The following is a 16,225-nucleotide window of genomic DNA, read 5'->3' as shown; positions in this document are numbered from 1 at the left end:
GTCGGGGCAGCCAAGGGGCTCTGTACTCTGACCTGCCCCAAGCGCCGCCCCCGCAGCTCCCATTGGCCAGGAACTGTGGCCAATGGGAGCTGCAGGGGCGGCGCCTGCAGACAGGGCAGAGTGCAGAGCCGCCTGGCCACACCTCCTCATAGCAGCTGGGGTGGGGGCATACTGCTGCTTCTCGGAGCTGCTTGAGGTAAGCGCTGCCCGGAGCCTGCACCTTTGACCCTCTCCTGCACCCTAACCCCCTGCCCCACCGCTGATCCCCCTCCCACCCTCTGAACCCCTCAGTCCCAGCCCGGAGCACTCCCATGCACCCCCAACCCCCTCATCTCCAGCCCCACCCCAGCGCCTTCACTCCCATACGGAGCCCTCCCCCCACCCTGCCAGGCGCCCCCTCCCACACCCTAAACTCCTAAACTTCTGGCCCCACCCCAAAGCCCACACCCCCAGCCGGAACCCTCACCCCCTCCCGCACCCCAGCCCCATTTTGTGAGCATGGCCTGCCATACAATTTCCATACCCAGATGTGGCCCTCAGGCCAAAAAGTTTGCCCACCCCTGGTCTAAAAGGAAGTCTTCTGACCCAGACTCCACTGATTAGTTTTGAGTGCCCTGAGCCTTCAGTTCTCTTCTTTAAAGAAGAAACAGCATTCAGGACAACTGAGACACTGACTATGAAGTCTTAAGGATCTGTGCCTCCCACGTTAGTCATGCTGAACCAAGGCCATCTTTATACAAGAAGGGTTGAGATTGAACTATGCCCTAACATAGACAAATCCTTTTAGAATGGGGGGGGCACCCTTTTTATGGGCAATAATGGATTCCAGAGTTCTCCAAAAAGAAAGGGTTTTTCTCCTGAATCTACTTTCTCCTCAGAACAAAAGAAGGTCTTTGAGTCTTCAAGGTTAAGAATCAGTCAGATTGATCAGAAGAATGAAATTTCCAGTGGCGACAGATGCCATAATTCAGAATTGGTTCACGGTTCTTGAATTTTGAAATTGTATTTACATACCTTGATAACACAGTAGCTCTATAGGAAGTATCATAGGTGACTGTTACACTTTTTAATTGAAGTATTTTTATGTCAATATTTTTTTTGGTAATATTTAATTTTCATCTTGTATTGTAATAGACACCTCTCTTCTTTCTCCGGGAGTGTAGATCATTAAATAATACTTATCTTTACAGAAAAAGAGAGTTCGTTACTGGCAGATAACTCTGCCTATTGCAGTCTTATAAAATTGTTATAAAATCTTCAGCCTTAGCAACACAGTATGTTCCACCTTTAAGATGATATGAAAAGGCCTAATGATATTTTAGGTGCCAGTCAAAACAATTGTCCTAGTTCAGTAGAATTTTCAAGACTGGCTAGCAGAATAGTTGCCCTCCTTTATCGCTGCTCTGAGCAGTAAGAATGGAAACTGTGCCTTTGTGTGGTTTAATGTATCGTTCCAATGTTATCTAATTACTTCTTATGCTGTGGATTATGTATGTGTTTGGTAGAAGTTTAGGGTAGAGTAGCACTTTCTTTAAACTTAAATTAAACTTTTATTTTTGCCAAATAATTCAAAATGGATTATTTTTTTACATAATATTTTGCTACATGGCTCTGAAACTGTATGTTTGTTCATAAAAACTAGCATTGCAGACTGCAGTGTTCTCCCGAGGATGTAGCAAAGAATACTGTTAAATCAAAGCAGTACAGCAAGACAGTATTGGCAGAATTTTTGCAGGTGGGGAAGGGAAAGCCATCCTTTGAAAGAGAACTAATATTGAATTAGTCTAATTGCATAAGGTGCAGGAAAGAAACTGAATGATAAGAATTTACTAAAAGCAAACTGGGGAGGAAGAGGGCTTTAAAAGCCTGCTATACTTCAGAATGGAAAAGAATGCTGGACTTGCTGTACTCTGTGGCAAAGGAGAGATTCTTCTCACTTCCGTGACAGCTTCAATACCTATTTTCTGCTAAGAAGAAAAGAGAAAAAGAGTTCTGTCTTAATCCTTCTGGTATGCATGTGAACAGGAGCATGCTCTGTCAAAGAGAATTAACACTTTTTTTTCCCCTTGTGTCCTTTGCATATGCAGCTTCAACAACAATCATCCATGCACCATAGGAAATAGAGGAACTAACCTAATCTTTTGCTTTATCTTAACATGTTTCTTACCTTGCATTAGAATAGTGAGCTATCTGTAGCATGGCTTTTTCCTCTGAATAACTTGTCGGGGCAACACTATATTTTAAGTATTATCATCCAGCTAGCTTCAGGAATTTTGTAATATGAATGCAATTTTGTTGCTCTTTAGTACTTTTAAGTGAAACAGGCAGTGTGTAAACCTGAAAAATGTGAGACCAAGTTAGTGCTTTGCTGAGAATGAAAAATGGCAACATTTGCATTCGAGCTAGAAACAGATGTACCAGTGAACATTTCAGGCTATTTTTCTGAATCACTTCACTATTTTTGAACCAGGTGGTGCTACTAATTAGATCAGTGGTATTCACCTTTTGGAAAAATTGTCTGATTCATGTTTGAACGTACAAGTGAAAATGTGTTTAGGGGTTTCAGACTAGTACCATTGTCCACATCATAAAACAAGCAAGTCCTCTACTGAGGACTGGATAGCAGGAGGTGCTAAAGATCCAGGATTGAGGTGTGTGCACAGAACTGCAAATGGAAGCTTGTACACAAGCAACAAAATTATTAACAAAATCTAGAGGGGAAATTAACCTAGATAACAATATGAAAAGAAGCTTGCATTTAATTGGCAGAATCAACTGTTACATTTTATGCATAGAAGTAGCTATGTTCTGTTGCCTTTGGAGTGACAACATACAATTTTTCTGTTTAAGACGAGGTGATGTAATCCATGTAATGTTAACACATTTTTAAAATTCTTTGTTAGCTGCTCTCCTTTTCTCGTTCTTTCTGTCTTTTTGATATCTTGGTTTTAAACTCTTCCTCCTTATTTTGTAGACACTGCTCTCCTGTTCACTACTTCTTCTCTGTCTTTACGTCTCACCACTGGGCCTCTCTCAGTGTCTGTTTTCCCAACCTCCATCCCAAATTCCAGCTGTATATCTACAACCAGTTGGTCAGGTAACTGCACCTTTTTCAGTGGTGTACTCTTTGATAGAGCATGCTCTGTTCATTCCTAAACAGCCAGGACGGGAGGCACCTCATCAGAATAGAATTCCAACAGACTTTCCTCACTGTTTCCAAATTAATCTGCTATTGCTGAATATAATTTCCTGAGCGGTAGGTAAGAACGTGAAATGGACTGCATATTATCAAGCTGCTGCAATGGAGCAGTAATTGAAAACTTTATCTAGCTCTGGGCTTCAGGTCTGTACACCTGAGCTTCTATTTAGTTATTGCATCAGTGTTTGGAGAGAGCACCACATTTAACCTTTTAAATTGCACAAATAAGTTTTCCTTATTCAATGGTTTCTATTAACCTTTCAGAACAGATGGGTTAAAAAATACAGCATAGTTAGCCTTTGAAAATAGTAATGGTGTGGCGTGAATGCCTTTCTCTCCCCTGCTTCCCACTGACAAAAAAACCCTTTTGCCCAGTATGTATTAGAGTTTTCATTGGATTATTTTCTATAGAGATCCCTGCTCTATAGGATGCATGTGCACGCCTGGTGTTACATTGGAACACTTTAGAATATAGCAAATATTGAGGTTGTATGCGTATTCTCTTGTGGTTCGGACCATTGAATCCCATAGGTTGTAAAAGGAACTACAGTTCCCACCCATCCCTTTCTTTTCTCTTACCACTGTAGATTGAAGGTCAAATCCCTTGTTCTTTCTGGGCTTCTTTTGGCTTGTTCAGCTAGTGTCATCATAAATAGTTAATGTTTGTGTAGCTATTAATTTTTATGGCAGGTTAATTGGTTCTCCACGTTATTCTTTGGGTTGATACAGTAGGCATCTGGTTTGGTATGGTTTTGTCAGCTCCTGCTCTTTTGATTCCGTTTATTTCCATTGTCATAGTGGCTGAATCTTAGAAGAATCTGAGGTTGAAGTAATGTACATTGTATGAAGCAAAGATTTTTGTATTCAGACCAGTGTATCCAGTTCGTGGGTGAGTGATGCTCCCCACAGAGGTATATGCTTTATGCAGATTTCCTCCACTTCCCCTTCCAAAATACTCAGAGTGAGAGTCCCACCTCTGTATGTTGAAGAAAGTCCGACAGGTTAATCTGTCTTTAGCTTAAATGTATTAATGAATAGGAGTCTGGGACATCTTCAGAGTCTAAAGATGCCTAGAAGTCCAACTCTGAGAAATCACTGGGTTCAAGAATGCCTCAAGGACAAGAGTGCTCATTAGGCTCAGATACCACTATTTCCTCTCTTGGAAGGAAGATGTTTCTCTTGGTCCTTTATAGATTCCTGAAATAAGTTATGGAGGCTTTGGCCTCTCTGAACATCAAACTAGGATGAAGTTTAAGGTCTGCTCCAGGGTTCTCAAACCTATCAGGCATCTATGCAAAATCCTTCTGAAATAACCATAAGAAATCCACATGGCCTTGGACCTGTTGGCCCAACAGTCTCAATCCTTTTCCCCTGAGTGGAGGAGAAAGAAGAAATAGAGAATAATCATTCAAGTAGCTGCTGCTTTCTCCTCTTCAACTGATGAGTCTGTGCATACATACCATCCTTTTATGTCTCCATTTGATGACTTTAGGAAGTTTCAGGAGTTATTGAGCAGAATGGCAGAGGAGTTGTTGTATATTTAAATTTGGATAATTCATGGAATGTCATCTCACCACTTGTATACTATCAATCAGCTCCAGCAGAACACAGCAACTATCCCCTTATTCTTTCTGAGAACCTCTATCATCCACCTCTATCCCAGAGATGTTTAACCCTGCTGATAATCACCAAATCCCAGAACTCTTCTTGTGGCAGTTAATAAGAAAACAAAGCAAAGAAGGGTTAACCCATCATGATCAGAATGTTGGGGAAGTAATTGTATTCCTCTGCTGTGCTTCAGAAGAGAATAAGGATTCATCAAGTGATATTTGAACAGTACAATTTCTTGCTGGGGACAGACTTCTCCTATTAATGCACCGGCTTCCAAAATAGTTTAAAAAAGAAGCCAGGGTAGTTGTGCCTGAAGATCAAAAGGAGGCAAAGCATGCCTCTCATGTGGCTCTATTCCTTAGTCACAACTCATTTGGTAGTCATGGCAGAGACTTAGCAATGAATTATGTCTAAGGAGCCCAGACATTCCACAAGATGTTCTAGCAAGTAGAAATATCTTCCTTTTGAGGTTCTCCTCATTAAATATGTGAAGATAGATTATATAATGGAAGAGAGAAAGATTCTAGGTCTTGGAAATTTTTGACTGGATTGATCCTCCTACAGGAAAAAACTAACTTTCCAGTATCCAAGTGCAGCAGAGCAATCCATCTGAACACTTCAAGAAACCCCCATCAGAAACTGTCATTCAGGCAGAAAAAACGTTAGTTAGCAGAGATAAAGGAACTTATCTACAGCTTGGTGGTCTGTGCCAGTGGCTTTCAAAGCTTATTGGTTCATGTACCACCAATTTAAAAAAAAGTATGAAGTGAATGGACGGCATATCAAGCTCACGTACTACCCATGGTACATGTGCCATATAGTTTGGCAGCCCCTCATCTAGGCATGGTTTTTGAGGCAGCAAATTTAATATGCATGCAAGAGCCTTAAGATAATAAATGTGGCAGGTTATTTTCCTTTCTGCTTAGGGAACCAACTTCTTTCTTTATTTTTCATGAATCATAGAGTTGGAATTACCTCGGGCAGATGGGTGTTTGAGGTTGGTTTCGAAAAGATTATGCCATCTTATTCCACTCTATGCTTCTTACCAATCTTTTCTTACCAGTTACTAAAATATGCTGAGAAGTAACTGTCTTCTTTAATTGGAAAAAGATAGCAAATGTCACCTCTGTGGCCTACCTAAATAGACTATGGAGGGCTGAAGGAGTTGAGCTTCATCCTGTTCCATGGGGGTTAGAGGAACTTTTTGCAATCTACTAACCAGCTGGCTGTCCAATTTAGCTGATCATTTATGTGATTGGCTTTAAATCTGAAGACCTTGTACCAGGAAAATTATCTCTGAATCCTGCTGTGTTCCAATGAATAATATGCTCATTGCCTCTTAACACATCAGTCTGTTTTGTAGCAGCAGCAAGGTAACACTTTATTCAAAAAAGTGAGTCCGGTGGCACCTTAAAGACTGACACATTTATTTGGGCATAAGCTTTTGTGGGTAAAAAACCACTTCTTCAGATGCATGGAGTGAAAATTACAGATGCAGGCATTATATAATGACACATGAAGAGAAGGGAGTTACCTCCCAAGTAGAGAACCAGTGTTGACAGGGCCAATTCGATCAGGGTGGATGTAGTCCACTCTCAACAACAGATGAGGAGGTGTCAATTCCAGGAGAGGAATGCTGCTTTTGTAATGAGCCAGCCACTCCCAGTCCCTATTCAAGCCCAAATTAATGGTGTTAAATTTGCAAATGAATTTTAGTTCTGCCGTTTCTCTTTGAAGTCTGTTTCTGAAATGTTTTTGTTCAAGTATAGCTACTTTTAAACCTGTTATAGAATGTCCAGGAAGATTGAAGTGTTCTCCTACTGGCTTATGTATGTTACCATTCCTGATGTCCGATTTGTGTCCATTTATTCTTTTACGTAGGGACTGTCCAGTTTGGCCAGTGTAATCAAAGGGATTGACAAAGGAGGTGCTGTAGTCATAATGAACACTCTTACAGCAAGATAATCAGCACTCTTACAACAGGATTATTTGGCTATTTGGACTCTCTCCTCAGACCCTGCTGTAAGAGTGCTGATGCCTGAGATGATGGGGCATCCAGGGTTTCCAGGTTTACGGATCTTGGGTAGCAGATAGAATACCCCTGGTTGGGGCTCTGGGGGTGTGTCCATGTAGATTTGTTCCCGTGCTGTAGCAGGGAGTTTCTTGAGCAGATGGTATATTTTCTTTTGGTACTCCTCAGTGGGATCAGAGGATAGTGGTCTGTAGAATGTGGTGTTGGAGAGTTGCCTGGCAGCCTCCTGTTCATAATCCGACTTGTACATTATGACTACAGCACCTCCTTTGTCAGTCCCTTTGATTACATTGGCCAAACTGGACAGTCCCTACGTAAAAGAATAAATGGACACAAATCGGACATCTGGAATGGTAACATACAAAAGCCAGTAGGAGAACACTTCAATCTTCCTGGACATTCTATAACAGGTTTAAAAGTAGCTATACTTGAACAAAAACATTTCAGAAACAGAAGTTTCCGGGATTGCCTTTTGGAGGTATTGTGCAGGTTTCCCTTGAGGACAAGTACTGAAAAATCACCTTTGGAGTGATCGCTGTGTGAAAAATGTTCCCCCATGGATGATATGATATTTTTGTCGTCTTCTGTGATTTTTATATCTGAGCTTATTCAAGAGTGCAGTGATTGTCTGGTTTCACCTACTTAGTTGTTAATGAGGCATTTGATGCACTGGATAAAGTACACCACATGTGATAAACATATGTAGGACCCATGAATCTTGAATATGTGTTGTGAGGAATATTGATCATCATAACAGTGGAGATATGTCTGGAGGTTTTGCATCTTGTTCTGGCAGGGTCTGGTGCCTCTTTGAGTTGGCGTGTACTGGTCTGTGGGGTGCATGTTTCTGATGATGAGCTGGGCAAGGTTGGTGGGTTGTTTGAAGGCCAGAAGAAGGGGGTTCAGGAAGGATTTCTTTCAGGATGCAGTCCTTATCAAATATGGGTTGTAATTGTTTGATGATACCCCATAAGGGTTTCAGTGTGGGGTGGTAAGTAACAACTAGGGGTGCGCAGCCAGGGTTTTTTTCTTTTCTGTATTAAACAGGTTCTCCTGGTGTATTTGGGTGGCCCTTTCCATGATGTGATCTACTTCTCTGGTGGAGTGTCCTTGTTTAGTGAAAGCCACTTTAAATGTGTTTAGGTGTGCATCTTGGACTTTCTCTTTGGAGCAAATTATGTGATATCTGAGTGCCTAGCTGTAAATAACAAATTATTTGGTGTGTCTGGAATGGTTGCTGGATCTGTGGAGGTAAGTGTGGTGATCAGTGGGTTTCTTGTGTATAGTCATTTGTAGGATTCCATTATTTAAGCTAATCATGGTGTCCAGGAAATGGATGCTGGTATGGAAGTGTTCTAGCACCTCATTGGAAGATGAGACTCTGGTTTTCACTGCTCATACATTTACTTAACTACCTTTTGACTGTTATGACAATTGGAATTGTACTTCTGGAATCCAGTCAGCCACAATGAACTGGGAATTCGAAACACATCAGCCTGGCTGCTGAATGAAGCAAGACAGAGGTAGTTACCATAATGAGGTCATTGTCACCTAATTGGTCTCCATAAAAGTTTCTGGGTCAAGGACCTACTTGACTAACTGGAATGGCTATGACATGCATAATTGAAAACTGGGAATAAAAAGTTAAACAGTCTTGATGAAGAAACAAATGTGGACTCCATAGTGATCCAAGTATTGTCAATTACAGTTCCCTCAAGATGCCTTATCCAGGGGTTTTGTACTAGAACTTTAAATAATACATAGGCCCTAAATTCAGTTATTTGCTGCCAGGCAGAGGGATCACTTATAGGCCAGCAGCATGTATCATATCATATTTTTTCAAAGTACTGAAGAAGCTCAGACCTCCAAAGGGATTAATATGTCCAACATGGAGTCTCAATTTAATCTTAAAATCCCTCATTTCACATCCCTTTGAACAATTAAACTAAGTTTCTCTATACTGATTTAGTCTTAGTGTGTTTAATGATACCAATCACATCTCCATGCCAAGTATAAGAGATTCAGAGTACTTTACATGTGAATTATAAATATGTCCCCAAGGACAAAATAATGCTGAGAACCGAGGAGAAATTCATCCCCTTCAAAGGTGGTCAGTGTTCCACAGAGCCCAAGATATAGTTCTACCTTCCTTCTACCTCCATTTCTCAATGCAGGAAAAAGAAGCTGTGGCACACCCTGGATGTCTGATGGCTTCTGAAAATATATCTTCATATAATTATTCAGAAAATCTAATTTTATTTTGGAGCTTCCATGTAGATAACTGAAGGAAGAAAGCATGCAAAGACACCATTTCCAAGAGCAGGGATCCAGACAGACAATATTAAAAGAAGGGTTACTTATCAGTACGTATAGTTCTTCAAGCGGATTGTCAGTATGGAACCATATGCTCTCTTCTTATGGTTGCTTGTGGATTTGGAAAGAACTTGAGACATTTAGGTTTGCAGTATCTTCTATACCAGTGAGGACAGTTGGGAGAATGTTGGGATCCTTGAAAAAGAATGCTCACGATCCCAATGGTCGCTATTTTCTAGAGGGTTCTGACTTAATGCCAGCAGCCTTTTTGCATGCCCAGGAATGGGGACCACTACAGACAATCTATTCAAATTGGTTACTGATGAGTAACCCTTCTATGTATAACTACAGTATTTAAAATCCTCAAAATTTGTAGATGATTAGCTCCCTCCAGATTAGTGATCTGCTTATCATACTGTATTATAAAAGCTGGGCCTCAGAGTTATCCTAAGTGACCAGAACTTAATTATGTCTTTGTTGGCTTTCTGCTTAGTGAGCCTGGTACTAGGTCAAGCTTGAAACCTCTTTGAAGGGGACAAGCATTTAAAAAATTCAAAATGGTGGGCCTCTTGGTACATTAAGAATTTGCCATCATAGTTTTTACATTAAAGACTTGCCCACTTCTTATAGAAAGGAAATGTGCAGAAAGATGTGAATTGGAAGATATCTGTTACGCTTCTGATTTTTTTCTGTGCTGTTCTACATAATTTGTCAATGAACAGCAATAAGTCCTACAGAGTAGTAACAATAAGTCACTTGCCTCCTTTTATTATATAGTTTTTTTTGGAGATCTATGGACCGTCACAACATTGATATTGACTTAGAAAATGACTTCTATTTATACAAGTCTATACATTGTGATGATAAGAGCATCTTGCCATTGGGTCTTTTGGCTGTGGTAGACTGTTTTCCCATTGTCTTCTGATATGTTTATCAGGTTCCTGACTAAGCGAGAACAGAAGCTGATGCAGCGGCGACAACATGCTGAAGAACTGCTGGAGTGGAAGCGCCGTCTAGATGCAGAGGAAGCAGAGATACGTCGGATGGAGAAACAAGCCTTAGCTGCTTGGGACAAAGAGAGACACAAAACAAAAACAGCCAAGAAGGAACTGGGGGACCAGAGGGCTGAACCCAAAGGTAAAACCATGTCCTGCTCAAAGAGTGACCCAATGCAAATAATGACTGGGGCAAAACATAGCATATCATAAACTATTAGCCTCTGGTAAGCTCATATTTTTGTATTTTCTTCATGTGTGGTGGTGATTGTTCCTCTCTGGACACAGAATTGTGTTCTGTCCTCTGCTCTTTATTATCTTCTACCTCTTATCATTATCTTTAACCTTAGCTACCACTTTTACGCTGATATTCAACAGTATATCTTTAATGACTTTGTTCACCCTCACTTCTTGCATTGACCAAGTAAATGTGTTGCTTTGTTTCAACTTTCCAGCGCTAAATACCTCTGATAGAATTGCTTCTCTTACACAAGGCGAGCTTTCTTAAGTGCCATTCCATCTTCTCTTCAACTCAAAGCTTTTGGCCTCCAGTGGCCTTATCTTGGTGACATCTTTGACGCTGTACCCTTCTTTATATTCTACATGTTCTATCTTGAAATACACCTGAAATCGCCTCTGCAACTTTATCCATGTATCTCAGTGCCTCTGTTTGTCTCTGTTATTCTAATCCATACCTTTATCTTTTTGCGTTAACTGCTGCAACTCTATTGGCTCCATGGACCAGCTCTCCAAACTTCAGTATTTGTACAGTGCCACTGTCCACTGCCTGTCATCTTGTGTGTACAGAGGAGCGTGGCCACATCATTCATATATTTCAGGATCCAGTTTAAATTTTATTTTTTCTTTTTAAAACACAGATACCATGGTCTTTCACCTAGCCTGCCTCACAGACATTCCCTCTTAAATCCCCTTTTCATTTCAGTGCTGTTCTCTTCTATCTCCCTACCAGCCATCTTACTACGATTCGTGCCATCAGAGGGAGCCTTCTCCTGCCTCACAATTTGTATTTCAGATCAGCGAAAAGCTGTTTATCTTCCCTGCCTTTTACTTTTATTTTCTCTTGCTATGTTATTAACTCTGCAACTATGCATGACTAAAGTATTTTTGGATGCAGTTTGTATGAAAGGTTCTTCTGTATGCAAAATAAACTTGCTTCGATGCAGCTCCCAATATGAGTCTCATTCAGTCTTCCTATGGCAGTTTGTAGCTTCAGCATGAGGTATAGAGGGCAGGGAGTCTAAGTGAAGAAAATACTGGTATCTTCAAGGATTGTCCTAGAGGATCTTAATTTTCCTTTCTCCCCTCACCAAAATAAAGCACATCTTTTGAATCTATGAGGCAGTTCAGTGTTATGGTCAGTTTCACTCATCATTGCAAACTCCCACTTGAACCTCACACAGCTGTATGACAATTAAAAAAGAATGGTGAAAGATAAAGTTTTAGTGAACAAAAACTCCAATGTGTTGAATGTAAAAAGTAAATGTATTTGTATTCCCTCCACTAATTTTATCTACCTACCAGGGTTGGAGCACAGTCAGCCTGGAGAATGGACTAAGGTGATTCCTTTCCCCAGCCTCTGCCCCAATATTGAGTAATTTTCTAAGGCTTTTTTCAATAGTACGCTATATCCTATAAAAGTTAGAAAACAGGAATTTTATAACTCAGTCCTGATTTCCGGATTCTGTCTGCCATCTGCCAAGAGTTGATGAAATCATAACATCTAAAATAGTGCAAGAAACATTTCCCCACTGTTCCCCTGTTTTAGGTTTGTCCACAACTGTTTCAGGGGAAGCATAGAATTTTGAACTCAGGATTTGGTTTTCAACCAATCACAGCTAACCATGCAATTTTGTTGAGGGGTGAGGAATTATTTCCATAGGCAAATTCCATGCTCCAGCATTGATCTCTGGCAGTTGACTTCACTACCTCAGTGACTGCTGAGGGTTGTAATTGAATAGGGGAGCCTGTCTTTGGGGGATGTTGGAAGATGTTCAAGAACCACAGAGCTTGGAAAATGTTAATTTAGAATATGCTGAAATCCTTTGTTTTAGACATCCAACAGCCACTACTAATATTTGGCGTTTTGTTTTATTGAACTTCCTTAATTAAATATCTCCTTGTTAAACAATTCAATACCATATAATGTGAAGTAACACTGTGCAATCAGAATGGTGTAAACTTGAAAGCTTGTCTTTCACCAACAGAAGCTAGTGCAAATAGTACCTCACCCTCTTTGTTTCTTTAACGTACAATCTGGCATTTAAACACAGCTTGTGACTGATTTTGTTTGATCAAATGCAGTAATCAAAACTACCTTAGATTCATGTAAATAGTGCAAGTTCTTGCTTGGCTGACTATACTGTGTGCTCTCTTTTACCTCCACTATCTCATTTCAGAAGCAGCCAGTGAAGAGGAGTCTCCAGTGCTTTCCTATACTCATGTAAACAGTGAAAGCTCTGTCCCAGAAGAACTAGGCAGTCCAGCTGGTGAACCTGTCCAATCAGAGCCTGTGGACCAAGGGAAGCCAGTAAGCCCAGATCATAGTACACTTACTGAAGAAATGGTTTACTCACAGGATCTAGAGTCTGCTACCTCACCAGGCAAGCTTGTGAGTGAACTTTATCCTTTACACTTACATGTTCTAGTACTAGTAAAGAACCATCAGAAGAGAAGTAGAAATAAACTTTCTAGTAGCCATTTAAAGCTTTCTACACAGAGATTAAACTTTTTGTAGCTGTAATGCTATATCCGAGGGTGTCAATAAATATTGCACTCACATACTTTCTTTAAAATCTTTAGGTGAAAAAAAATTGTTTTGGAATGGGGTCAGTTAAGCATTTTTAACTTGTGTGCAGACTTACAACAGATTTTGAATGTGCCAGTGTGGCTACACAGCATAATCAGTAGAATGCTAGCCCAGAATACCAGTGTGACTTGGATGGATGATAGTTTGTCACGATTACATCAGGCACAGGAAGCTAATACTATGATTTTGATTTGAGTAATGCATTATGAAGTGTTTGTAGGTATTCCATAGCATCAGGAACACAGCTGTGCCTCACACATAATCTTGCAGGTTACAACATATAATGCCATCTTGCTAGATAATTCTGGCTTTCTACTCTGTTCCAAGTATTATGTCTGCTTGGCTTTGTAAGTTGCATCATGGTAATTCTTGTTCTCTGGGCTTTATACCTGGATTAAGCTGTGAGGCTAAAGATGCTGTCAGCCACTGTCTGTGGAAACACGGCTCATCTCGACTTACATTGAGTTTTACAAACACCTTTTCCTCTGGGAAAGTCCATTTAGAATGTGCAGCTGAAGAGTTAGTGCAGTATAAAGGTTGTATTCTGTCTCGGTAAAAGGGCTGTGACAAGTATACTGTTAGTGCCATAAATAGATATCTGGACGAGAATCTGCCCTTAAGAGAAGTTTTGCCTCGCTGAAAGTTGAGTCCGTGTTGTGGTGGTTGATGTAGGGTAATGCCTTGCACTTCCTCATATTGAGAGATGTCCTTTCAGTTTAGCAGGTATATTTGGCAGCAGTTTTTACAGAAGTGTGGTTGCATCAACAAATATTCTAATCTGAAGCATACAAGTTTTCTTGTATAGCAATAAACTAGACCATGTAAAACAGAATTACTGAGATCCAGCTCAAGATAAGTGTCAGCTTTTGCTACTTTAGGTAGTTTTTGTTCTGATGCATAACACACTGAGAAAGATAAAGCTTATGTTAATGTATCTGGATAGGTAGTTAGCTATTTGTTATTGCTAAAGATTTATGACTAGAGAATACTTTCCTTCCTTGTAATTAACGCCTGTTGACAGTGATCTCATGCTTTTAAATTGAGCTTCACAAGTAGTTACTTATTTTTTCTTTCGTCTTTGAACAGTCTCCTTCAAAAAGCAGTACATCTATCTCAAAGCAAGATTCCATCAAAGGAAGCCACAGAACTGGAGGACAGCTGCATTTACCTGTGAAATCCCATCAAGTATCCCACAGTTGGTCTGATGAGTCTTTATCCATGACACAGTCAGGTAAGATTGAAGATATCAAGAATACATTGTCTTGTGTTTAAATTCATTTCTCATACTCTGTGTTTTTGCAACCCAGTAAATTAACTCATAAATCTAATTAAGTAAACTGAAAATATTTGAAATTGCGATGACTTCAGGATACTGTGGGAGGGTTTTTATATTAAAGTTGATCACTTCAGTGTACAGCAATGAACAAAGTTTCCTAAACTGTGATGTCATTAACTGTTCTAGAAGCAATACAGAGCCTGAAAATCTGGTCTTAGAAGTTGGAGGAAACGATCTTTCAGATCCTTTGTTTTAAACCATATTGAGTTTTTATACTTAAACACGCACACCCACTGATATGAATGAGATCTTAAACATGTTGCTTTTTCATCAGTTCACTTTTAATGAAGCTGATGTTACTGACTTGGGGAACCTCTGTTCAGAATACTTTGACTTAGTTATTCACACCCAGGGACATTCTGCAGTTTGTGAGCATCAGAATGCCACCTTCATTGTAGGGAAGCTTGCACTGGGGTTGTATGTCTGTGCTTTATCTGCTCTGTAGGATGTAGTTTATCATCCTCTTAGTTGCTCTACCTGACAACCTTTACCAGTAAGGAATTGTTTTTAAAAAATGGAAAAAGAGAAAATTGAAGCAAAATTCCTCTGACAGCAAATGACTTGCATTAAAATTAATCCTGAATTTAGAATTTGCGTGTGCTTATATACAAACAGCAGAATGTGTCGGCCACCTCCAATGCAAAAAAGTTAACACCTGGCATTGTATATTATAGGTGGAGCTGGTAATACCAATCTATTAAGGTTGCCTGATATTTCCATTATAAGACCATGTGTTTGGTTGCTTGCAGTTTTGATAAACTTTAACCATTTGGGCTGCAATTTTCCATGCTGGATATCTGCTTCAGACTGAATTTTCTTAGAAAATTTCAGCCAAAATGGTTTGGGTGTTTCTGAAATCAAGGCTAGGGAAAAATACATTGTTTTGCCCATATAGAAAAATTCTGGCGCACTTTTTTGAGAAGCTGTAGAGCAAGGACTTTAGAGCAAGGACTTGAAATTTGACAGAGGGGTTGCCTTTGTGTTAAGAATATGCCTTTTTGCCTTCCCTATAGAAATCCACCCAAATTTGGCCAAGTTATAAGCCTTGGAAAAATCAGTACATACATGCTCAATAGAGACTTCCTAGAGTTTAGCACAGGGATCTCAAACTCAAATCATCACAGGGGCCACATGAGGAATAGTACATTGGCCCGAGGGCCGCATCACTGAAACTTTTCCATACAACGATACAAAAGTATAGTCAAAAATGGAGGGAAAAAAATGAAGAGTAATATAGTATGCTATTAAAAGTCAATGTATTAACTTTTTTAAAACTCTAATGCCCCGCCCCCATTCCAATCCCTTCCCTGCCTCAACTCTGCCCCCTCCCTGCTCCTATTCCAATCCCTTCCCCAAATCCCGGCCCCAGCCCTGCCTCTTCTCCGCCTCCTCCCCTGAGCGCACCATGTTCCCACTCCTCCCCACTCCCTTCTGGAAAGTCCTAAGTGCCGCCAAACAGCTGTTTGGCAATAGGAAGCACTGGGAGGTAGGTGGAGGAGCAGGGACGTGGCGCGCGGGGGGAGAGGGGAGCTTGGCTGCTGGTGGACTCGGTGCCTATGGCAGGCCACAATGCGGCCCGCGGGCTGCGTGTTTGAGACCCCTGGTTTAGCAGCTAGGATCTCCAAAAGTTCTGAGGCAAGAGAACTGGGAGTGGCTGGGTAAAACAACTGCTATAAGGAGCTAGAAGGTTGGAGAGAGACACTGAGATAGGCCAAAGAGCCCAGGGAGAAAGACTGGGATTGAAAGCTAATGGGGATACAGAAGGAAGAAGAGAGACAGAGTGCGGGGGACTGGGACTGGGAGTAAGGTGCTTGTGGGGGAGGACTGGGATGAAGAGTCCAGAAGAGATTCTAGGACTGACTGGGCATGGACACTGGGACTGGGAGGAGAAGCCTGAGGGCTGAAGACTGCA

The 16,225-nt window shown here is 40.7% G+C and overlaps 1 protein-coding gene across 1 annotated transcript in view; it reads left to right on the top strand.

The window, feature by feature from the left end:
* Positions 1 to 16,225, top strand: part of CEP350 (centrosomal protein 350) — a 147,295-nt gene that overhangs the window by 100,374 nt on the left and 30,696 nt on the right. Inside the window, exons 28-30 of the mRNA XM_045028635.1 lie at positions 10,093 to 10,292; positions 12,568 to 12,779; positions 14,064 to 14,208. Of these exons, the coding sequence (XP_044884570.1) occupies positions 10,093 to 10,292; positions 12,568 to 12,779; positions 14,064 to 14,208 (557 nt within the window). The remainder of the gene's footprint in view (positions 1 to 10,092; positions 10,293 to 12,567; positions 12,780 to 14,063; positions 14,209 to 16,225) is intronic.

The sequence above is a fragment of the Mauremys mutica genome, chromosome 8, assembly GCF_020497125.1.
Source record: "Mauremys mutica isolate MM-2020 ecotype Southern chromosome 8, ASM2049712v1, whole genome shotgun sequence".
Classification (NCBI taxonomy): domain Eukaryota; kingdom Metazoa; phylum Chordata; order Testudines; family Geoemydidae; genus Mauremys; species Mauremys mutica.
The sequence above is the reverse complement of the archived record's forward strand: the minus strand, read 5'-3'. Positions and strand labels throughout refer to the sequence as shown.